Source organism: Arachis ipaensis, chromosome B03 (genome assembly GCF_000816755.2).
Source record: "Arachis ipaensis cultivar K30076 chromosome B03, Araip1.1, whole genome shotgun sequence".
In the NCBI taxonomy this organism is placed as follows: domain Eukaryota; kingdom Viridiplantae; phylum Streptophyta; class Magnoliopsida; order Fabales; family Fabaceae; genus Arachis; species Arachis ipaensis.
In genome coordinates this window covers 119,520,999-119,545,380 of record NC_029787.2, presented here as the reverse complement: position 1 = coordinate 119,545,380, position 24,382 = coordinate 119,520,999, and the positions used below count along the sequence as shown (strand labels likewise).

At 33.4% G+C, this 24,382-nt stretch overlaps 2 protein-coding genes and 1 long non-coding RNA gene across 4 annotated transcripts; all 3 read left to right on the top strand.

The window, feature by feature from the left end:
• Nucleotides 4,867-6,390, top strand: LOC110270341. The gene is made up of 2 exons (XR_002359762.1): nt 4,867-5,609; nt 5,656-6,390. It is a non-coding gene; the product is annotated as an uncharacterized LOC110270341 (long non-coding RNA).
• On the top strand, nt 16,370-20,595 carry LOC107631027 (glucose-induced degradation protein 8 homolog). Of its 2 annotated transcripts, none has more exons than XM_016334336.2 (7): nt 16,370-16,565; nt 16,672-16,785; nt 17,862-18,021; nt 18,139-18,245; nt 18,446-18,577; nt 18,840-18,996; nt 20,124-20,595. In XM_016334336.2, the coding sequence occupies exons 2-7, from the start codon at nt 16,735-16,737 to the stop codon at nt 20,243-20,245; spliced, it is 729 nt and encodes a 242-aa protein (XP_016189822.1). In that variant the 5' UTR covers nt 16,370-16,565; nt 16,672-16,734; the 3' UTR covers nt 20,246-20,595. The 2 variants fall into 2 exon arrangements, with proteins under 2 accessions (XP_016189822.1, XP_016189823.1); XM_016334337.2 differs by having other exon boundaries at nt 16,404-16,565; nt 16,662-16,785.
• On the top strand, nt 20,719-22,746 carry LOC107634641 (kelch-like protein 8). The gene has a single exon (XM_016338061.2). The coding sequence runs from the start codon at nt 21,456-21,458 to the stop codon at nt 22,536-22,538; it is 1,083 nt and encodes a 360-aa protein (XP_016193547.1). The 5' UTR covers nt 20,719-21,455; the 3' UTR covers nt 22,539-22,746.

The window sequence follows — 24,382 nt, the reverse complement described above, 5'->3', positions numbered from 1 at the left end:
ATACAATTTTTAACAAAAATAAATGATAAATAGGTTCAAATTATTTATCTTTATTTCAAAATAAATTGATTATTTTTAACTCAAAACGATATTATTTTTTATAAAAAAACAAAAACTATCCCACTGCTCAAATAGTTAGAATGAGTATTTAAGTTTTTTTTTTCGTGAATTAAATATATATATAATTTTTAGATGAATAAATGAATTTTTTACCCTGCATATGATCTAAGTAGAATGATGTCAGAAACTGATTACGTTACTGTTTTTATCTGCCATTGCCATAAAATATTCCTTCATTCTATGTTCACACTGTTAGTTAGCTAATGTTGACCGCAGGTACCAGGATCCCTCACGCGACCCATCAGTGAATGTTTTTTTTTTTTCATTTAAAAAAANGCATGCACCTAAGTTTACGTGTAGTAGTTACCCATCAATAAAGTGATCGAAACTACCATACTAGTATACTACTACTATTACTAAACTACTATGAAAAAGCTTGCTTTGTGTTAAATAAGAGTAAATTTTGAAAAGTGGTCTTTGAGGTTGATGTGGTGTATTAAAATTATTTTTGAGATTTTAATTATACTAATTATATTTTTGAAATTGAAAAAATTGTATCATATTAGTTTTTTATCTATTTTCAATTATCGACGCGCTACCGTGACTTGACGATGTGGATCTTTGGTGACACGTGTTACTTCATGATTTGATCACATGTAACGGTATGATGACGTGTGTGTCAGTGACACGTGACATGCTGATGTAGATGGTTATGCCACGTGTCTTTCACTATGTCATCATTATATATGCATCAAATTGGTCCCTTAATTTACATCAAATGACTCATTTTAATTTCTGAAATTGAATATCGTACACCAAATTAGTCTCTTTATCAGTTTATTCTCATTTTTTTTTGTAAATTTAAAATCTCAATATTTTTTATACACTAATTTTAATTTTATTTTTTATTATACAATTTTTTATAATGATTTTTTAATTAATAATTTTTACTTGTATCATTAGAGCACATGTTAGCTAAATCCAAATTTTTATTGTTGCCTCTTGTATTTTTTTGTATCTGTTTTAATACTGTTCAAGTTATGGTTACAGTAAGTGCTTATATTAATTAATAGTGTAATATATGAAAAGGCCGCCTAACTAAGTTATAAATAAAATAAATTATTATAATCGACAATATAAATCTATCTTATTAACTTAATGAGAAGTCAATTATATGAGGAATCGAACATTCTTAAAACGGATGGAATAATGAATTTATATTAGTTAACAAGTGCCTTATCAAATATTTTTAAAATATTTATTAAGGTGTTAAATAACTTGTGAAAAGATAAAATTAAAATGAGTGTATTTAAAGATATTAAAAATGTTGAATTAAAAAAAAAAAGAGAACAAACTGATGAATGGACTAATTTGTTGCACGATATTCAATTTCAGGGACTAAAATGAGTCATTTGATATAAAGTAAGGGACCAATTTAGTACATATGTAATGATGATCATAAGGGATGACACGTGGACAAACAAAATTGTGACACGTGGCATAATCCGACACGTGACAAAATAACATTGTGACACGTGGCATAACCATCCACGTTAGCATGCCACATGTGACACGCCATCATACTGTTACACGTTGCCGAATCATGAGGTGACACGTGTCACTAAAGATCCACGTCATCAAGCCACGTCATTGCGTCGTTAACGGAAAACAGGTCAAAGACTAATATGGTGCTATTTGTTCAATCTCAAGGACGTAATTGGTGCAATTGAAATCTCAGGGATGATTTTGGTGCACGGCGTCAATCTCAGTGACCACTTTGGAAATTTAGTCGTTAAATAAATTAAGACGAGTGCTAGCAAGTTTTGTAATTTATAGTCATCAATTAGTGTTTTTAATAGTTTAAGATTGCTCATTTTTCTTTTACTCGTTAAGTGCTGGCCATATTTAAATAAAGAGAAAAACCCAAATCAGCCCCTAACAATTACCTCGAAAGACAACGAGGCCCCTGATAAAAAAAAACCCCAACCAGGCCCCTGACAAAAAAAATAAACCCAATCCGGCCCCTGACAATTACTTCGAAAGGACAACGAGGCCCCTGTGCCAAAAAAAATCAATGTTATTTTTTTTTTGGCACAGGGGCTAATCAGTCCCAAAAAAAAATTATCAGGGGCCGGATTTGGTGTTTTTTTTTTTGAGCCTCGTTGTACTTTCGAGATAATTGTCAGGGGTCGGATGGGGTATTAATGTACTGTTTTTGGAAAATTTGTTGGAAGTGCATGGTCCTACCATTTGCAACTTTGCTATAATGATTGTTGAGCTTTCTTGTGATTTGCGTTTGCATTGTGTGGCTTCTTCTTTGTATTGGCACATTCAATTACCTTTCGCGAATCTCGCCCTGTCAATGTAACAAAAGGATGTTACATGCATAATATAATATGATATTGTCTAAAAACAATAACAAATAATTATTTAATTTTAAAGATACTTTATAAAGAGCAATTCATTCCATTACATATTAAATTAACATGGATTTATGTACTTTGTTACTGTGAACAGTCGTTGTAAATCACGGGTAACAGTTTTAAACTATTTAATAATGACAGGTATTTGAAGTTTGACCATGTGTATTTTTAAAGTGTAGGATCCGAATGGCATTTTATAATGTATGTATAAAAAATTGTTAATATATATTAAAAGTTGANATATTATTTTAATATTTTATTATTATTTTTTTTTTGTCAAATAGATTGGACAATTCCAAATTTTAAATATCACAACACTTAAAGATTCATATTCAACACTTAGTGCATTTACTAAGATTTGAATCCAGATGCAGCATATTAGAGTAAAATATCGTTTTTGTCCCCAATGTTTGGGGTAAGTACTAAAATTGTCCCTAACGTTTCAATCGTCCTATTTAAGTCTCTAACGTTTTAAAATTGACTCAATGTTGTCCTACCGTTAGGGATCCGTTAACAAAATTGACAGTGGGACAAAATTGAGACGATTTTGAAACGTTAGGGACTTAAATAGGACTAAAACTGAATACTATGTATAGTAAAAAAATGATATTATTGAAGGATAAAATTAAAATTTATTTCTATGTATCATTTTTGTCTCTAACGTTTTTGTCCTATTTAAGTCCCTAACGTTTCAAAATTGTCTCAATTTTGTCCCGCCTTCAATTCTGTTAACGGATCCCTAACGGCAGGACAACATTGAGTCAGTTTTGAAACGTTAGAGACTTAAATAGGACGATTGAAATGTTAGAGACAACTTTGGGACTTACCCCAAATATTAGAAACAAAAACGATACTTTACTCCAACATATTAAAAGACATATGGTTTAACCGATTGAGTTAGGTCTCAGTTGCATATTTTATTGCTCAAAATATACTTTTATGTTTTATTATTTAGGCCAATGAAATATGTTTATTGTTTTCAAATGCACACTTTTATTTGGAATATTTTTGCTTTTCACTAGTAAAATAGTTATGAACAAAATTTTAACAAGCATACAAATATGTAAAATATTTTAGATTGTCAGTACATTAAAATTAAACTCTAAAAGTAATTAAAGTTTTACTTTTTGGACTTTACTAATAATTAACCTTGTGTTACAAGTCAAGTACTAAAGTGGCCTCAAATTAAATATCATGGCATATTAGAAGTTTCCGTCCGTCCACAACTAGAAGACACACCGCAAGAAGGTACTGAGCACCTTCTCATTTCATATGAATCTCAATCTCATTTGTTTTCTCTTTCTACCTTATTAGCTACCCTCTACTTGGTCCTTGTGACTTCAAATATCAACAAAACATTTTTTTTTTCTTTTTACAAATTGAGACCATTCATGCATGATGCATGGAATATATATTTATAGATTCTGTATTAAGACACAAATAAAAATATATACACAAGAAAAACAGAAATAGAAAAATGTTTGGAAAGAAAGACAGAGACAAAAACCGATCCAATCCGAACAAAATCGATCAACCGAACCAAACAAACCGAAAACCGAACAAACCGAAAACCGAAAAAACCGAAAAAATAACATTTTGCAGTTTTTTCTGCGGTTCGGTTCGGTTTTCGGTTCTTTTAGTGAAAACCCTAACCGAACCGAACCGAACCGGTTCACTTAAAACCCTAATATATAAAGCCCCCTCCCCCAAGTAGATAACCTAGCCAGCCGCCACTTTATACAAATATGTAAAATATTTTAGATTGTCAGTACATTAAAATTAAACTCTAAAAGTAATTAAAGTTTTACTTTTTGGACTTTACTAATAATTAACCTTGTGTTACAAGTCAAGTACTAAAGTGGCCTCAAATTAAATATCATGGCATATTAGAAGTTTCCGTCCGTCCACAACTAGAAGACACACCGCAAGAAGGTACTGAGCACCTTCTCATTTCATATGAATCTCAATCTCATTTGTTTTCTCTTTCTACCTTATTAGCTACCCTCTACTTGGTCCTTGTGACTTCAAATATCAACAAAACATTTTTTTTTTCTTTTTACAAATTGAGACCATTCATGCATGATGCATGGAATATATATTTATAGATTCTGTATTAAGACACAAATAAAAATATATACACAAGAAAAACAGAAATAGAAAAATGTTTGGAAAGAAAGACAGAGACAAAAACCGATCCAATCCGAACAAAATCGATCAACCGAACCAAACAAACCGAAAACCGAACAAACCGAAAACCGAAAAAACCGAAAAAATAACATTTTGCAGTTTTTTCTGCGGTTCGGTTCGGTTTTCGGTTCTTTTAGTGAAAACCCTAACCGAACCGAACCGAACCGGTTCACTTAAAACCCTAATATATAAAGCCCCCTCCCCCAAGTAGATAACCTAGCCAGCCGCCACTCTCTCCACTCCACAGCGCCAAAACTCCTCCTCCTACCCTCCTCTGTCCTCTCTGCATCTGACTCGCCGGACAGCACCGTCACGGCGGCCCTTCCGCATCGCGCTCCCTCTTCTCGGCGCGGTCCTTTCTCTCCCTCCCTTCCTCGTCACGCTTCCTTCTCGTCGTCGCACACTAACCCTCAGTCAGAGTGCGAGCCTAGACCCCAGAGCTCCCCTCCCTTTCCCCTGCACAGTGCCGTCTCCGATGTTGCAGCGTCGTAATCGTCCTCCACTACTCTGCCATACGTCGCAATCCAGTCCAGGAGTGTCGTCGTCCTTCTCAATCTAGTCTCGTCCCCTCCGTAGCAGCCGCCGACCCACCGTGTCTCACTGTCCAGCATCTCCGTCTTCTATAGTAGGATTTTTTAATTCTGATGATTTTGAGTTTCAACTTATGTTTATGATTCTGAATTTTTATTTCTATTTTGATTTTGATGATTCTGGTATTCAAATTCTGTGTTTAGGGTTCTGATTTTTTATTGTATTTTTTATTGTATTTGTATTGTGTTCAGTGTATTTTGAAATTGCTAATTGTTGTGATTGTTGTATTTGTTTATGCAGTTTGTTGTATTTGGGGATTTTAGCTTATGAATGTGTATTATTTCTAATTGTTAGGGTTCTAGGTTCTGATTGTTAAAGAAGGTGTGTTTTTTATTGTTAGGGTTCTAGGTTCTGATTGTTAAAGAAGGTGTGTTTTTTATTGTTAGGGTTCTAGGTTCTAATTGTTGTATTTGGGGATTTTAGCTTATGAATGTGTATATTTATTTGATTAAGGAAATTGCTTCTGATTGTTCAATACTTCAATGTATCTGTTTAGGAAAATTGGTTCTGTGGTTCACTGTTCAATTTATTTGTTTAGGAAAATAATTTCTGATTGTTCATAATGTATTTATTCATTGTTGGTGAGCATGTTGAGAACTATCCCAATTGCTTGAAATGTTTGGATCTTTGTTTGCAGATTTTATGCATTCAGTGAAAGAGTTCATATGAACAACTTTGGAGAACCTATCAAACTGCATGTATTTTTAATGTTTAGTGAATCATGATGTTTATTGTTTATGTGCTAGAAATATCCTTTTTTACTTTCTTATTGTTTAAATCTGTAGAAATTTACAGGATACAAAAACAAAAAAGAGCATATAAATGGTCATGAAAGAGATTTTGTGTTATGATGATTGATTGGTGCTGCGCCAGTTCCTCTTCCAAATGAATGTACCTCTTCCAAATGAATCTACAAGCATTAGATCTCCGACTGCATTGCCTGCTGCGCCAGTCCTCGTAGAAATACTGAAAATTTATATTTATTTTATCTTGTGTTGACTACTAAACTTTTAAACTTCTTTAATTATTGTTTGTTAATTTCTTTTATCGTTGAATTTTATTGGATTAAGACTTTGTTAGTTATTGTGTATTGTGTTTGTTGATTTCAATGTGATGACTTTGTGAAATAGTTTGGTAGTATTTTTTTTGAATTGATTAAAAACCGAACAAACCGAACCAAACCAAACCGAATTTAATTGGTTTGGTTTGGTTCGGATGATCTCGGTAAAAAAACCGAACCAAACCGAACCGCATATTAATTATACGATTGGATCGGATGACTTTTCTCTAAAAAACCGAACCAAACCGCACCGCGAACACCCCTACTAGAAGACACACCGCAAGAAGGTACTGAGCACCTTCTCATTTCATATGAATCTCAATCTCATTTGTTTTCTCTTTCTACCTGGCATTGCTATTATGCTGTGTATATATTGAAATTGGTTTGCATGCACTGCATTATGCTTGTATATTTATGAACACCAATTTTTTTTTAAATCCAAAATAAAGAAGAAACTCTTTCAATTTCTTTAATTTCCTACCCAATTGTGTAGCAAAGTACTCAACTTTTGACCAAAAATAAACAGTATCTTTTATTTTTGTAACGATAAAAAAAATTTTGTACTGAAATTTTGAGATTTGTTAATCACTAAAGTGGAGCAAATCTAAAATTTTAGTGAATTTCATGTTTATTATTTTGTATCAATTACATATGAAAAAAGATGCTAAAATGATAATTATTTATATGTTAATTGAAGTTCATTATTATGAGATATTTAAGAATCACCCAAAAGTTGATTAGTTAATCTTATAATTAATGAACATGATTGTTAGCATATATATGCACTGTTATTAGTATTTAAATATCCAGAGATATTAAATATTTTTAATTGGTGCATGTATCTTTAGTAAATAAAGTCAAATTTATTAGCATCATTGTGTTATTGCATATTTATATATCACCCAAAGGAGAATATTAATATACTTTGAATCTGAATAATGTGTTATCTTATGACTTAAAGTGTTAATATTAAGTATGTGATAATTGCAGCAATTTTTTCTATCGCATTACATTTGCATGCTACGTCTATTCCAATATTTGATGGGCTGAACTTTTCTGATTGGTCTGAACAAGTCCAATTTCACTTTAGTGTCTTGGATCTTGATTTGGCACTTCAAGTTCAGAAACTTGCTGCTATTACTGTTCTTAGTAGCAATGAAGAAAAAGCTCATTATAAAACTTGGGAAAGGTCAAACAGACTTAGTCTTATATTTATGCGTATGAGCATAGCAAACAGCACCAAATCAGCTCTTTCCAAGTCTGATAATGCTAAAGAATTTATAAAACTTGTGGAAGAGCGCTCCCAAACCGCTGATAAGTCTCTTGCTGGGACGTTAATGGGTACTTTGACCACCATAAAATTTGATGATTCTCGTATTATGCATGAGCATGTCATTAAAATGACAAATATTGCAACAAAACTTAAGTCATTGGGAATGGAAGTGGATGAAAATTTTCTTGTGCAGTTTATTTTAAACTCATTACCGTCTGAATATGGTCCTTTCCAAATGAACTATAATATTATGAAGGATAAATGGAATGTGCATGAGTTGCATAGTATGTTAGTTCAAGAGGAAACCAGACTTAAGAATCAAGAAAATCATTCCATTCATTACCTGAACCATCAAGGAGTTGGAAAGAAAATTGGAAAGAAGCATGGAAATGGAAATGGACCATCAAAGACTGTTGAGTCCTCTTCTAAAATCCATAAGAAAGATAAGTGTCATTTCTGTAAGAAACATGGACACTTCCAAAATGATTGTCCAAAGAGGAAGGCTTGGTTTAAAAATAAAGGTAATAAGCTTAATTATGCTTATGTATGTATTAAATCAAACTTATTCGAAGTTCCTCGTAATACATGGTAGATTGATTATAGAGGAACAACTCATGTTTCTAAATCGATGCAGGGATTCCTTAAAATCCGAACCATAAGGTCAAATGAAAGGTTTGTCTACATGGAAAATAAAGATAAAGATCCAGTAGAAGCTGTTGAGATTTATCGTTTGATTCTCGACACTGGACATCATTTAAATTTGCAAGATACTTTTTATGTACCAAGTATTTTTAGGAATTTAGTTTCTTTATCTAAACTTGATGTTGCTATATACTGTTTTAATTTCGGTAATAGTTGTTTCAGTTTGTTTAAGCACAACTATATGATTGGATCTAGTATACTTTCTGATAGTTTATATAAATTTAATCTTGACAATTTATATGCTAAATCGCTTATGACTTTACATCATAAAGTTGGCACTAAACGTAGTTTAGTGAATGAACGTTCTGCTTACTTGTGGCATAAATGTTTAGGTCACATTTTCAAAGAAAGAATTGACAGGTTGATTAAGAATGACATCTTTTCAAATTTGGATTTTATTGAAAGAGCCAGGGAGGCTTTTTTACCTAAAGAATATACACTAGATAAGGGTGGGAGTGATTAGTATTACCAGACAGAGCAGGTAAAAAGCAAAGTATTGATAACTCTTTACAGGATTGAGTTCAAGAAGTCTGGATTTACATCTCACTTTTTTTTTTCAATTGGATGAGATCGGTCGAATGTTCTCTGGTAGCAGGAAGCTAGAGAAGGTCTATCTAGTAGGAAATTACAGGGGACTTTGTTAGGAAAGCACGACCAGAGAATGAGAAGTTCGAAAGTCTGATTATTAGATTCTTACGATTTCTCTTTTGTTGATAGAAGCCCGACGTGATCTCAATATTTATGTTGATTGTATTAAAGAAAAACAAACAAAACACACAAAGAAAGGAACCACAAGAAGTACCCAACTTTTTGAAATTATACACACTGACATATGTGGATCCTTTGATGTAAACTCTTTCAATAAAAAAATATTTTATCACCTTTATTGATGATTATTCACGTTATGGTTATGCCTATGCACTTTATAATAAATCTCAAGCAGTTAATGCTTTAGAAATTTATATAAATGAAGTCGAAAGGCAGTTGGATAAAAAGGTGAAAATTGTTAGATCTGATAGAGGTGGTGAATATTATGGAAGATACAACGAAGGAGGACAAAATCCAGGTCCATTTGCTAAATTCCTTGAAAAACGTGGTATATGTGCTCAATACACTATGCCAGGTACACTTTAACAAAATGGTGTATCGAAAAGGCAAAACCGTACTTTAATAGAAATGGTTAGGACAATGATGAGTAATGCATCTTTACCTATATCATTGTGGATGTATGCTTTAAAAACTGCTATATATTTGTTAAATAGGGCTCCTAGTAAGGCAGTTCCTAAAAATCCTTTTGAGTTATGGACTGAGAGACCTAGTTTAAGACATCTACATGTTTAGGGATGTCAAGCAAAAATAAGAGCTTATAATCCGCAAGAAAAGAAACTGGGTACAAGAACAATCAGTGGATATTTCATTGGTTATCCAAAAAAATCAAAGGAGTATAGATTTTATTGCCCTACTCATAGTACAAGAATAATTGAAACTGAGAATGCACGGTTCATTGAGAATGGTGAGACCAGTGGGAGTACAACTTCACAAAATATGGAGATTAAGGAAGTAAGAATTCAAGTTCCTTCAACTTGTACTTCTACTTCTAGAGTTGTTGTCCAAATATTATTGAGCCTAATCACAATCAACAGGAACAACAAATTATTGATCCTATTGTTGTTGGACTAAATAACAATCAAGAGGAACAAGAACTTATTAATCTCATAGTTAATGAGGAGCCGATAATAGAACAACCACAAGAAATGGCATTAAGAAAGTCTTAAAGAGAAAGAATATCTGCTATTTCTGATGACTATGTGGTGTATTTACAAGAGTCAGAAAATGACTTGAGTATTGCTAATGATCCAGTTTCTTTCTCACAAGCCATTAATGATGATAATGCTGATAAGTGGTTAGACGCTATGAAAGATGAGCTTAAATCAATGGAACAAAATAAAGTATGAGACCTTGTGGAATTACCTAAAGAATGCAAGAGAATTGAGTGTAAATGGGTCTTTAAGACTAAGCGTGATTATCATGGCAACCTTGAATGTTACAAGGCTCGCCTTGTTGCCAAAGGTTTTACTAAAAAAGATGGTGTTAATTACAAAGAAACTTTCTCACCAGTTTCTAGAAAAGACTCTTTAAGAATTATCTTGGCTTTGGTGGCTCATTATGACTTAGAGTTACACCAAAAAGATGTAAAAACTGCCTTTCTTAATGGAGATTTAGAGAAATATGTTTACATGGATCAAATAACAGGATTTTTGGTTAAAGGGAAAGAACAAATGGTGTGTAAACTTAAGAAATAACTATATGGACTGTTGGGAATAAGTAGTATGACCACAATCCAATCAATCACGTGTCAAATAATTTGTTATTGTTATTATATTAAAATGTTAATATAATAAGGTCCTTGATTAAATTTAGAGATTTATCATTGTGATAGTGATCATAATATTGAGAGATAAATATTTTATAATTTAATCTAAATTGTTCTTGATCATAGAATTATTAAAAATGACATTAATAATCCGAAAAAATCAATATATATATAATGGTCTTCATTGGATGAAAATTAATAGATCTCATTTATTAAATTATATATATAGATGGTGCATATAGAGATATGACCATTGAAGTGACTCACTTTGAGAATTACTAATGGTTATAATTACCGCATATTTGTCAATAGGATATTCTCAAGATGAACATAGTAATAGAGTTTCCTTTGACCTGCGACTGTCATAGTAATTAACAATGTATTTATTATACTTTGATTCCAGACACCTAATACCCTAGGGTGCTAGTTGAATGGATATTGGGTATGATTTAAATACTTGTAGAATTAATGATTAGTCAACAAGGAATCCGTCAACTCTCGGTAAAGAGTTTGAGCTCTATGATTATAATGACTGAGATGAATAAAACCTTGACCAAGGAGATTGAATGAATGAAGAAATGAGTTTCTTAGGTCATTCACAGTTCATTATAATAATGGTAACAAGTTAGAGTTTGATAATTAAACCATACTCTAAGAGTTAACCAAGAGCTGGAAAGATGGAAGGAATTATACTTTGTTCTTCTGAAGGTTCTTAGTAAAAATAGATTACTTCAAACTATCGGGTCGTTGAGGAGTGTTGCTAGACGCTAACCTTGATTAGTAAATTTAGTAAGACTAATTTACTACCCGTTTAGTATTGAACCTATGGGGTCACACAGTAACGAGTGTTCTAAACTTTGCTATAGAATTATTTAATTATTATTTTGATTTGATCAAATAAATAATTATATTAATTCAAATGGAATATTATTATATTCTTTGCTAACACCAAGAATATAATAATAATATGATAATTGAGAATATTAAATGAGATTTGAGAATAATTAGTTATTCTATTTCTAAACTTGAATTCTAAATTTGGATGAGATCCTAACTGATTCTGTTTTCAAATTGAGTTATGATATGATTCATAAATTTGAATGATTCAGATTTGGAATTTTAAGATATGATTTAAATTTGAATTGAGAATCAAATTTAAAATCAGTAACAAATCTCATACTATATACATGTACGTCAATAGTACCGAAAAGTTAAGACGAGAATAACAAGAGTTTTATTCCGTTATCTCTACACACATAAACGTATGTGGGCCTGATTCTTGGAGAAGAATTTTATGGCGTGCAAAGAGTTGCAAGAGGTTTCTCAATTTAGATCAGATGTCCATTGGTCAAGGAGTTGACAGTAAAGGTTGGTCTCGGTGTGGTATGCATAGCGCCTTCGTACCGTCGAAGGAGAAAGTGATTTTTACTAGCGTACACAGGTATTTAGATCTGATCTATATATTGTATATTATTGGAATAAAATTTAAGCACAAAATAGATCTTTAGGATTATCTTCTTTTCTTCCGCTGCGTGTTATGAACACATGGTAATCCTCCATGGACTTAAACAAGCATCTCGCCAATGGTTGATCAAATTTAATGATACCATTCTGTCCTTTGAATTTAAGAAAAATACCGTTAATCGGTGTATATACTTGAAGGTCAGTGGGAGTAAATTCATTGTTTTAGTTCTATATGCTTATGATATTTTGTTTGCATCTAATGATCTTGGTCTATTAAGCGAGACTAAGAAATATCTCTCTAATAACTTTGAAATGAAAGATATGGGTGAGGCAAGTTATGTGATTGGAATAGAAATATTCCGAGATAGATCATAAGGACCAATAGGATTGTCTCAAAAATTATATATTAATTAAGTATTAGAGAAATTTAGAATGACACAATACTTAGCATCACCCGTTCCAATTCAAAAAAGAGACAAGTTTAGTCTCATGCAATATCCAAAGAATAATTTGGAATGGAAACAGATGGAAGGAATTCTATATGCATTTATTGTTGGGAGTTTGATGTATGTTTAGACTTGCACAAGGCCAGATATCAGCTTTGCAGTTGGTATGCTTGACAGATACTAAAGTAACCCAGGATTGGATCATTAGAAAACTGTAAAGAAAGTTTTAAGGTATCTGCAAGGGACAAAGAAACATATGCTTACTTATAGGAGATCTAACCACCTTGAAGTGATTGGATATTCAGATTCAGATTTTTTCGGTTGCGCAGATACAAGAAAATCCACTTTTGGTTATTTGTATCTCTTAGCTGGAGGAGCAATATCATGGAAGAGTGCGAAGTAGTCAGTAATTGCTACTTCTACAATGGAAGCTGAATTTGTGGCGTGCTTTGAGGCCATGGTTCAGGCTAAGTGGTTCCGGAACTTCTTTTCAGGGCTTGAAATTATTGACAATATTGCTAGGCCGCTGAAAATTTATTGTTATAACTCTGCAGCAGTTTTCTTTTCAAAAAATGACAAGTATTCTAAAGGTGCTAAGCATATGAAATTGAAATACGTTGCCATTAAAAAAGAAGTTCAGAAACAAAGAGTGTCAATAGAGCACATTAACACCAATACTATGGTTGCTGATCTTTTGACCAAAGGATTACCGTCCAAAATATTTACTAGTTATGTTGAAAGGATGGGTACTATGAATTTATAGGATCAATGTATATTTAATGAAGTTTGTGTTATATGAATATTGACATTTTGAGCTCAGATGAATTAATGTTTCTGTATTACTTGATTTTTAATTTGTTGTATATATAATAGAATTAGAATAATCAGGTCTTGTCTTGCAATGAAGACATTATTGTTGGACTAATTATATTATATACTTCCTAATTATGGCTCATGTTAAAAATGTGACTAATTTTGTAGTACATAGAAGAGACTATGTTGATTAGGTGACGTACAACCGCTATGACTCATGTTAGTTTTATTCTTATCATGATAAATTAAGCTATGCAAGTAATTGCTTAGAAATGAGCATTATGATAAATATTTTCTTAAACCATCGATTAAAATAACGACACATAAGCCAAGTGGGAGAATGTAAGACATTATATTATCATATGATGTCTCATGTGTGTGATGTGTCTTATTTTATTGGTTTAATAAATATTTTATTAAAATAATAAAATAAAGAAAGTTGCATGATTATTTTGAAATGTAACCAACTTGATGGAAGTTGGTTTTCATGAAAAAGAAATCAGAATTCAGTCTTCTCTTCTTATCTATGAAGTCTTTTTTCTTCACTCACCAATAATAACTAAATTGAAGAAAGAATTAAGAAGGCAAAGGAATAGACAAAGTGAATTCTTTCTAACACCATTATCATCATAGATTAAGGTTAATAACTCTTCTCATTTCTATCTGTGATAATTATAAATTTCAAGATTTTTTCTGTGAATAATAATTTTATAATGTATATTAAAATTATATTAAGTTTTTACAATAAATAGATCAATNNTTAAAAATTGTAACTGATTTTTTATATTAGATATAAATTTAAAAGTTTGATGTAAGATGAGTTATAGAAAAATAAATCATACTTTTTATTTCGATGTGTTACTTAAATTCGAAGTGGATTTAGATTTGAACGTGATATCTAAACCTTTTTAGATAAAAATTATAGCTTGTGTCTTTATTTAGATGGTGGCAGATGTACTTATAAGAAATATTGATTTAACAAGAATTTTATACAAATTTAAATGAACTGAGATTGAAAATATTTGAATTTGATGTGATATTTATAGAAGTACATAATGATTTAACCATCATTTTTATATCTTTTCACTTGTAATAATAGATAGTTTCTATCTCAATATTTAAGATACCTTGTGCTAAAGGCTAAGATATAAATAATATCTAAAATAGTAGATGACAAGATTTTGTTTGTCATACAAGTTAAACCGACGCGCGATTTTCGACGCCCATATCCCAAATATATCTAGATTAATCTTATTGAATCTGGACTTATATAGGTGCTTTGAATAGTTAGATTAGCGCGATTTAAGACGCTCATGTTCCAAATATATCTAGATTAATCTTATTGAATCTGGACTTGTATAAATGCTTTGAATAGTTAGATTAGCTTTATTCGAATTATAACTTTATTTTCAGGCCATGGTACAAACACTTTTTATTTCTAAAATTTTGAGAGAAATTTTTAAAAATATATTTGACTTTTAATTTATTTTAATTTTATTCTTAATATTTTAAATATCTCTCGATTATACATTTAGAGTTTACATTGTTAATGAAAACGTTAACCTCTCATTTAGCACGTGAGATTTAACAATGATTTTTTTTTGTCTTATTTGAATTAATTTCATGACTGAATTTCTTTTAAAAAAATTTTTCTGGTTCAAAAAGTTAAAAATATTAACAAACATATAATGAGTAAATAGCTAAAATTGTCCCTGAAAGATACCCTGATCTCTATTTTGATATTCGAAAGATAAAGTTAATCGAAATCGTCCCCGAAAGATACACGATTAGTCAAGTTAGTCCTTCTGTTAGTTGGATGATGACGTGGGGGCTAATGCCACGTGTCACAAGATGATTGGTTGCGTGTCAGCTCAGTGACACGTGGCATGCCACTTGACATGTAAAAAAAGTTATTTATAATCAAAATAGTTCTTGAAAGTTCAGATGTAAGTCATTTTCATCCTTGAAATTTTAAAAATTAATCAAATTAGTCCTTATATAATTTTTTTTATTTTTTCTTGACAATATTAAATTTAAAATATTTTTTGATACTACTAATTTTAATAGAAATGTAATTGACAATAAAAAAATTAGTAATTGTATCTTTTCTTCTTAAAAATTTTTTCAATAAAATTATCTCTCTCCTTTAATTCTTGTCAAAATCTCTCTTATTATTTTCTATTCTAAAATATTTTTCTCACAAAAAGAATAAGAAAGATTTTGAGAAGAATTAAAGGAGAAAGATAATTTTATTAAAAAAAATTTTAAAAAGAAAAGATATAATTACTAATTTTTTGATTGTCAATTACATTTCTATTAAAATTAGTAGTAGCAAAAAATATTTTAAATTTAATATTATCAAGAAAAATAAAAAAAATTATATAAAGACTAATTTAATTAATTTTTAAAATTTCAGGGATGAAAATGACTTACGTAACTTTCAAGGACTATTTTGATTATAAATAATTTTTTTATATGTCAAATGCCACGTGGCATACCACGTGTCACTGACCTGACACGTGGCATACCACGTGTCACTGACCTGACACGTGGCATGCCAGGTGTCACTGAGCTGACACGTCAATCAATCATCTTGTGACACGTGGCATTAACCTCCCACGTCATCATCCAACTGACGGAAGGACTAACGTGACCAATCGTGTATCTTTCGGGAACGATTTCGATTAACTTTATCTTTCGAGAACAAAAATGGAGATCGGAATATCTTTCAGGGACGATTTTGGCTATTTACTCAACATATAATTGTTGTGTCAAAAGAATATTCCTTGATCCTTTTATTTATTTATTTTATTTAATTTAATCTTTTGGGTCGGGGTGAGTTCTTCAGGAATATTGCTTGATCAAATCCAACGGTTCAGTAGTGGGTTGGTCCCGATCTGATTTTAGATGAGACTCTAAAATGGGCCTAGCTAAACATAAAAGTGCGGCCCATTAAGATGAACCCGCTAAAAACAAACCGGGTTCGGACCGACCACAGCCATCGACCGAAAGTTCTTGCACCCTCCAGGCCCCCAGCTAGCTCTGCGTGTGCGAAGAGAGAGAAGGGTCGCCAGAACCTACATAGACACTCATTGCGGAATCGTCTTTTGTCGGCATTACTTTCCCGGAAAATAACAGTTCTACTATATTTTCCCTGAAAATACTTTTTGCGGTAAAATCACATTCTGCCGACCTTTATTTTCTTTTTTGTTGTTTGGTTTTGACCTGGATTTTAGTTCAGGAATATATAATTTAACGGTTTCGATAGTTTCTTGCAGTGCAGGGAGACCGTCGTCGTTTCGCTCCGCCTCGGACTTAATGGAGTTGAAGCTGGTGCACTGATGTCACTATTCTGGATTGTGATTCGTGAGCTCGCAGAAATCGAGGCAATGGTAATTTAATTACTTTTATTTGTTTATTTTTTAACAGTTTCTTTAGGTATTAGTTTTGAGCAAAGAATTCCCTATTTGTGTTTCCTTAATTAACAGCTGATGATGCTTTGTTTTACGTTTATTTGCATGATTCTGAATAGATTTAGAAAGATAGTTCGGATTTAATGTAATTTTGAGATTTCCTTTCACTGATTGTGAAATGCTTTATGCGATGCTTTGATTGTAATGATAGGGTAGTGGGAGGAGATTGGTTTAGTTTAGCGTGTGAGGTGTTTTCTTATGTTATACTATGTTAAAATTAAAAAGAGTAAAGTACTATTTTGGTACCCAATGCTTGGGCCAAATCCTAATTTGGTCTCCAACTTTTTAAACGTCCTATTTCTGTCCCAAAATGTTTTAAACAGGTTCAATGTTGTCTACAGTTAAATTTGACACTAATAGTTAAAAAAATAAGTGACATGGACGTGAATAACGTTGCTAATTAAGTCATGTCTTCTTTTATGCGAAAAAAATATAACCAAAACCTTCTTGTAACACTTATTCTCCTCATATTTTTAATACAAAACTCTAAATTCTAACATTTAATCATCAATGCTTCAAAATCAAAAGAAAACTTTTATATTAGTGATTGTTGGACGTTGGTAGATCGATTTTACTTATATACTAAAATCGAATGCTATTGGCACTTCAATATGCGAATTATTTGTGTCAAATTTAATGGTGCGACAGCATTGGACCCGCTTAAAACCTTTTTGGAATTGAAATAGGACGTTTGAAGGTTTTTGGGATTGAAATAGGACGTTTGAAACGTTAGGGACCAAATTAGGATTCGGCCCAAATGTTGGGAACCAAAATAATACTTTATCCGATTAAAAATGGTTGAAGAATTGCGATGTTCTATGTACTTATTGCTCAATTTATTCAATTGGTTGTTTCTTTTTTCTTCCGGAAGTTACTGTGTATCGAGAATGAAGTAATTGTGGACAGTGTTATGCGGACTTAATGGAATGTGTGAATTACAAATATCTCTGCAGTGGCATGCTAATGCATTTTTCTTTGAACTTGTTTGTGCTAAGGCTGCATCAAAGAAGGTGATAACAAGAGAAGAGTGGGAGAAGAAGCTTAATGATGTGAAGATCAGGAAAGAAGACATGAATAAATTGGTCATGAATTTCCTTGTGACTGAGGGTTATGTTGAAGCTGCTGAGAAATTCCAGATGGAGTCTGGAACTGAACGTATCCTTCATTAAACCATGTCTCGCTGCTTCTTTTAACTTATGTATTTCTTTTCATTATTTTATTGGAATCATGTCTTTGCTGTTTTCTGCTTTGGTTTTCCTTATAGACACACAGCAGACATAGATCTCGCAACAATCACTGATCGCATGGCTGTTAAGAAGGCAGTACAAAGTGGTAATGTTGAGGACGCAATTGAAAAAGTGAATGACCTAAATCCGGAGGTAGGTTGTCAATACCTTTAGTTTACCCTTGCAATTGTAATGCAGCGTTAACAATATAGTACGTTAATTACTTTTATATGAATAAACCTGTTCCCATCTACTATATACCACAATGCATGTAATACAATTTTTGGTGTAATCATCAGATTTTTGTTCATCTATTTATGAACTTAATATTTGTTTTGAAATGCTGTTTGCAGATACTAGATACAAATCCACAACTATTTTTCCATCTCCAACAACAGCGGCTGATAGAACTGATTCGGAATGGAAAAGTAGAAGAAGCTCTAGAGTTTGCCCAGGAGGAGCTTGCCCCAAGGGGGGAGGAAAATGTAAGTCTAAATTTGATTAGTTTTTTTTTTTTTTAATCTATATTTTCCTATGTGCTATCTTGATTAATGAAGTATTTTATTAGCTTATTTATCTTTTTTAGTGGTTGATTGCTTGCACCCTTAGTTTACTCTGGTTGAATGAAGCTTGGAAAGATGCAAAATGTGAAAATAATTTTTCATCACAGAAAAGTTTTTATATAGCGTTATTAGTTGCACTAGTGTTACCCACTAATGCTTAATTTAACTTTTTAATTACCTCCAGCAAAGCTTCTTAGAAGATTTGGAGAGGACTGTTGCACTTCTTGCCTTTGAAGATGTCTCTAACTGTCCTATTGGAGAGCTTCTTGATATATCACAGCGTCTAAAGACGGCAAGTGAGGTGAATGCTGCCATCCTTACAAGCCAGAGTCATGAAAAAGGTCTATATCTGCTGCACCATCTGTTTCCTAGTATTTATGACTTGAGCATGGACCCTGGTTTTTTTACTTTGTCATATTCCACATATATACATCTGAGGAATCTGTCTAACAAGCATGTATTCCTACTAGCTTTTCCTGATTGACTTGTACAGTTCGTTAGGTAGCATAGCAAATTAGCAGATGTTATAAAATTTCTGGGCATAATTTTCTGAGATTCTATGTCTGCACCGAAAGATGGATTTGAACTTGTTGTGCTTGTAACTTATTCATTACCTGAAATATATTATATATGCCCCCCTTTAACAAATATAAATTGCAAGAGGACAAGGAGTGCACATATGATACTATCATTTTGTAGTTTTTTTATTCCATGTTATGTCATTAGGGGACGTCAAAAGCATGTTTGGATGTGCTTTTAATTCATCATATATGTACTTGAATTAAAGACTTGGCTTGTTATGAGCTTTTCATATAGAAAGAGAGAATATGGAAGTAAACTGAAAGTATTGAATTGATATCAATGTGTTATGTTCTGATACAAAGAGATATGCTGCCAACGAGTTATAGCTCAAATGGCATAGTCTCTCCATACTCACTTGGAGGTCGCGAGTTTGAGTCTCAATCCTAACTTTGGAAAAAAAAAACAAGAGATATGCTATTTATAGTAGTGGTTGTTAGCTCTAACCACATTCTGTTATCCGTTATACTATATATAGCCTAATACTTGTAAAGCCAGGAATGAGTTGTCTATGTATGACTTATGGGCTTCAATTTGCTTCCACTTGAGAGATGAGCAATGAGAATTTTCTTCCATTTGGTGATTTAAAATTTCTTCTAAAACTTCGTTATTTTTATTTCTGCAAGTAGATTAAAAATATGTGGAACCAAGTCCAAAGGATACATGCCTAACAAGAGAATATATGCATAATAGCAAAGCATGGGGTAGTGGCTGTATATAATGTTTGAGTGACTGATATTAAATTTGTTTTTCTTTGGTTATAGAGATATAGTTGTCAGCTTTTGCTAACTGGGGGATTGCCAGTTTGAAATTTGCACCTGTTTTTTTGGTCTTGTTCCATTCCTCCACAATTGGATTAAATAACCTTGCCTGACTTTTGTTGTATCAGATCCTAAACTTCCAAGCTTGTTGAAGATGTTGATATGGGCCCAAAAAGAGTTGGATGAGAAAGCTGCTTATCCTCACATTAATGATCTATCCAAGGCTGTACTAGAAGACCCTGCTATTTGAATGCTTGTAAGTTTACTTGCAATTGCATCGTGCAAGTTTTAGATGAAGATATGGTCATCATTGGCATGAAATGCGACATTTAATCCGAACATGGCCAATCCAATGTCCAGATTCTCGAAGATAGTTCGTTTAAGTGGTGTTATACCGTTGTAAAAAGATAATTCAGTACATTTATCAATTCTTTCGTTAAACTTGGGGTTTGCATCATTTTCATATGCATGCTTTTCGTTACAATCTATAGAATTTGTCCTGAAATTGCTTCCAGAGTGTAGGCGATCTTTTCACTTTCGCTGTCTTAACTCCTAAATGTGTAATCTGTCCTGCACTATTGATTTTTCTTGTTCTGGACTCGTGATTAGTGATTACATTTACCTCCCAGGCATTTACTATTTTGACATTGTGTTCTAGCTGGATTTAGCTCGGATAGCTAGATAAATAATGTGCTATTAACAAACAGCTAAAAGTGAATTAAATTCGAAAGTTCACCTAAACGAATAAAGCTTAGGTAAACTTAATCGGAAAAGCTTAACTGGTAAACGCGATTAGTGAAATTAAGATCATGCGCTAACTATAAAAAATCGCACTTGATTCGTGGTAGCAAACCTATTTATAAAAAAATAACTGTATTTTCATTTTGCAAGCAAACCTATTTGTGGTATGATCCATGGACATGGAGCCAGTAAGAGCCAAGATAGTAGCTTTGAAGAAGTGGATTCTCAAGGTTTGCTATTTCAATTATAGCTGCATACCCCAAGTACATCACATCAGATTTACTAACTAAGATGGCACGTTACTCAAATAAAACACCATTCAATGGATCACTTTACAAAGTCTCAATGCCTTGTCCAACTTCAAAATCCACGCCTCTAAGGAGACACTAAACAATTTGCTTTTAATCCAATCAATTGATTACAAGTATTTAATACATGCTACAAAAACCTTGTAGAATCCGGAAAATTCATGTTTTACTTTATGTTTAAGAGATAAAAAGACAACAATGCATACAATGGGCAACAATATATCAAATGTGTTACAATGTCATCACCACAAGTTGATGTTAAGACGCAAACTCTGATCTATATGCATTTTGTTTTTGTTTTCTCCGCCAACCTTGCCTACAAATATCACTCTTCTTCATACTGTAACACTTCCCAGTGGCAACTTACACAAAACACACATAAGAGTGATCATTAACAGTATCCCAAAAAGAATGGGTTCCCTCTCTTGTTTGTCAAGGCCAATGGAGGATGATTTTCTTTCCAATTATGCAATAGTTGCTGTGTTTTGTCCTACAAAACCAACAACCGACAATAAAGGTATTGTTCCTAACTCAATGGAGCTCTTTAATCCATCCACCAACACATGGAGCCATGTGACCTCAATTCCAGGACTAATTGAAGGCCAAATCTTGAAAGCCTTTTCCATGGTCTCCTTAGGGGACTCTGTTTACATAATTGGTGGCCTAGTTTGCCACAAAGAAAGGGTTCATGTGTCTGATGACTCAGCTGAATTGGTTGATGTGGGTATCCATGTTTCACCAAATGTCCTGCGTTACAACATAACAACCAATCAATGGTTCCATTGCGCGCCACTTGGCATGCCAAGGTATGATTTTGCCTGCACCATTTGCAATAACAGAATCTACGTGGCAGGGGGCAAATCCAAGCTGGCGAGCGCACACGGGATCTCGTCGGCTGAGGTGTATGATCCTAGTCTTGACACATGGACACCTTTGCCTAGTATGCATATTTTGAGATATAAATGTGTAGGGGTGACATGGCAAGGAAAAGTATATATTATTGGAGGGTTCACAATGCCTAGCCTAGTGGAGCGTAGCTCTGCTGAGGTGTACGACACGCTGGCAAAAAAGTGGGACCTCGTGGCAGGGATGTGGCAGTTGGATGTGCCACCTAATCAAATCGTGGCGGTTAATGACTCCCTTTTTAGCTCAGGGGATTGCTTGAATGCATGGAAGGGACATGTTGAGGCCTATGATGGGAAGCTTTGGAATGAAGTTGAAGGGTCACAGAAACCAAGCCTTTCCACATTGGAGACCAACTATGAGGATTGGCCTCATAGCCAAAGATCATACCTAACTATGGCCCCAATAGGGACTCAATTATTTTTCTTGGCAGGGTACAAGACAGGTAATGATTATGATGAGACAGAAAGATCGATGTCCCTTGTCCACTTGTTTGATACAACAAGGGGTGCATGGAGGAGCCTTGAGCCTGTGGAATTGGAGGGTGAGAAAGAGCTCTGTAGTCATTGTTGTGTTGTGCAACTATCATAAACATTTATTTTTCTAAAAAGTATGTTTAGATCAATGGTAATCCAAATCCAATAAAGATATCATACAGAATAGTAGTGGCATTAATCAATGCATGCATGACTTTTCGATTAAGACACCCTGCATTTTCCAAGGCAGCTGTCTTTGTTTGGATTGATTATAATGATGGGGCAAATCAAAACAAGAAAAGATCTTGTACCATGTTTTTAGAATGTAGGAAGTAGGAACGTGATATTGTAGTATTTAGATATTAATGAATATTAAATCTTATTAGATGTTTGGATATATATAACTCTGATAACTCTCACCCTTTGGGTGATGGGAGGATTTAGAATAATTCTCTGAAATTAGAAAGAAACCAGTGATCCAAATCATGGTTACCTTTTGGTTAGCAATGTTTCAGAAAGTTAATTAATTTGTTCCACACTTTGCAAACAGACATGACAAACGGACTGAATTGAATAAATGATCAACATGTGTTATTTGCATAACTTTTTTTTGAACAGGTCAAGGACTAATCCATCGCAGATGTGAACTCTATTTAAGAGAATCCCCAACACTCGTTTAAGTGGACGAGTGAGTTGACCATTCGACCAACCCAAGTTAATTTACTTGCACAACTTTTTCTAACACCTTTCTATTCTCTGAGTTGGGCTAGGGAAGAGTTGTTGGTCTGTATCATAAAAACGGTGTAGAATATTACTATTTATGTGAGAATGTTTTTTATTAGCAGAAATATTGTGCGATTAATTTAAGAGTAACATACTATCTAGAAATTTTAAAGATAAACACACATTTTTTAAGAGTAACATAAGATATAAATTTTGACTTAATTAGATAAATTTTTTATGCTAAACGAAAAAATTCTTTAAAAATAAACACACAAAATTTTTAAGAGAAATATAAAATAAATATACAGAACATTTTTTTCTAATTACATAAATTTTTTATTTCAAACATAAAAATTTTATGATGTAAACTGTTCGGTAAGTCGGGTACCAGACTGATCGGGTGAATATCCTGATCAACAAAAAAGGGGAGGTCGTCTGGTCGTACGTCTCCGGGTTGGAATAGGCGAGGTTCCGAGCTCTTCGGATGTGAAGGTGGGGGTGTCACCTGCAAAGACACTCCGACGCGCAAGTCAATGAAGTGTGCAGGCGAAAAAGGGGTAGAGTTATGTAACGTACCTTGGGGGAAGGGTAAAAACCTTCCCCTTATATACTGTGTCAGAGGTGGGCCCTACAAGGACAGGCCCACTTTCTCTGAGGCGTTCTCCTCACAGCTGTAGGTGAGCTGTCGGGGACATGCGTCCGGGTCGGCTATGGAGCGCCTTACCCCTGACCGTTAGGGTCGGGTGGCGCTCGGGTCGGGTCAACCCGTAGAGGGTTTGGGCCGGGCCGCAACAGTGCCCCCCACGCGCCAGTAATAGTCGTGAGAGCTATCAGTGGCGTGTTATTTCTTGTTCCATGCGTCGTCGTCAGGTCGGCCGCCCGTGGGAAGGACGTGCCCCTTGCGCGCGTGTCTCTTGGTTGATGTGGCAACCGCTCATCGCTTCGTTTTTCGCGCTGAGTATTAAATGCTCATAATGGGTTGCAAAACCCTGTACGCAAAGACTATTTTGCCCCCAAGTCTTTCGCGCTTCCTGGGTGGCAGTTTTAAACAGTTTGTTTCAATTTTTCCTTTTTCCACTCTCGCTCCTACCATCTCATTCTTCTTCATCCAGAAATCTCAGAGCATCCCAGAGCATCCCAGAGCGTCCTAGAACTTCATCCTAGCACCTCCGTGCGTTTTTCCTTCTTCCTTCTTCGTTCTCACAACCGTTTCAGGTAACCTTTGGTCCTCTCTCT

What these genes read in the sequence shown, in the direction of transcription:
- LOC107634641 (XM_016338061.2), top strand. Translation starts at nt 21,456, where the DNA reads ATGGGTTCCCTCTCTTGTTTGTCAAGGCCAATGGAGGATGATTTTCTT.
- LOC107631027 (XM_016334336.2), top strand. Translation starts at nt 16,735, where the DNA reads ATGTCACTATTCTGGATTGTGATTCGTGAGCTCGCAGAAATCGAGGCA. An exon ending in TCGCAGAAATCGAGGCAATG is followed by an intron (nt 16,786 to 17,861) that starts GTAATTTAATTA and finishes GTTTGTGCTAAG; the next exon opens with GCTGCATCAAAGAAGGTGAT. An exon ending in GATGGAGTCTGGAACTGAAC is followed by an intron (nt 18,022 to 18,138) that starts GTATCCTTCATT and finishes ATAGACACACAG; the next exon opens with CAGACATAGATCTCGCAACA.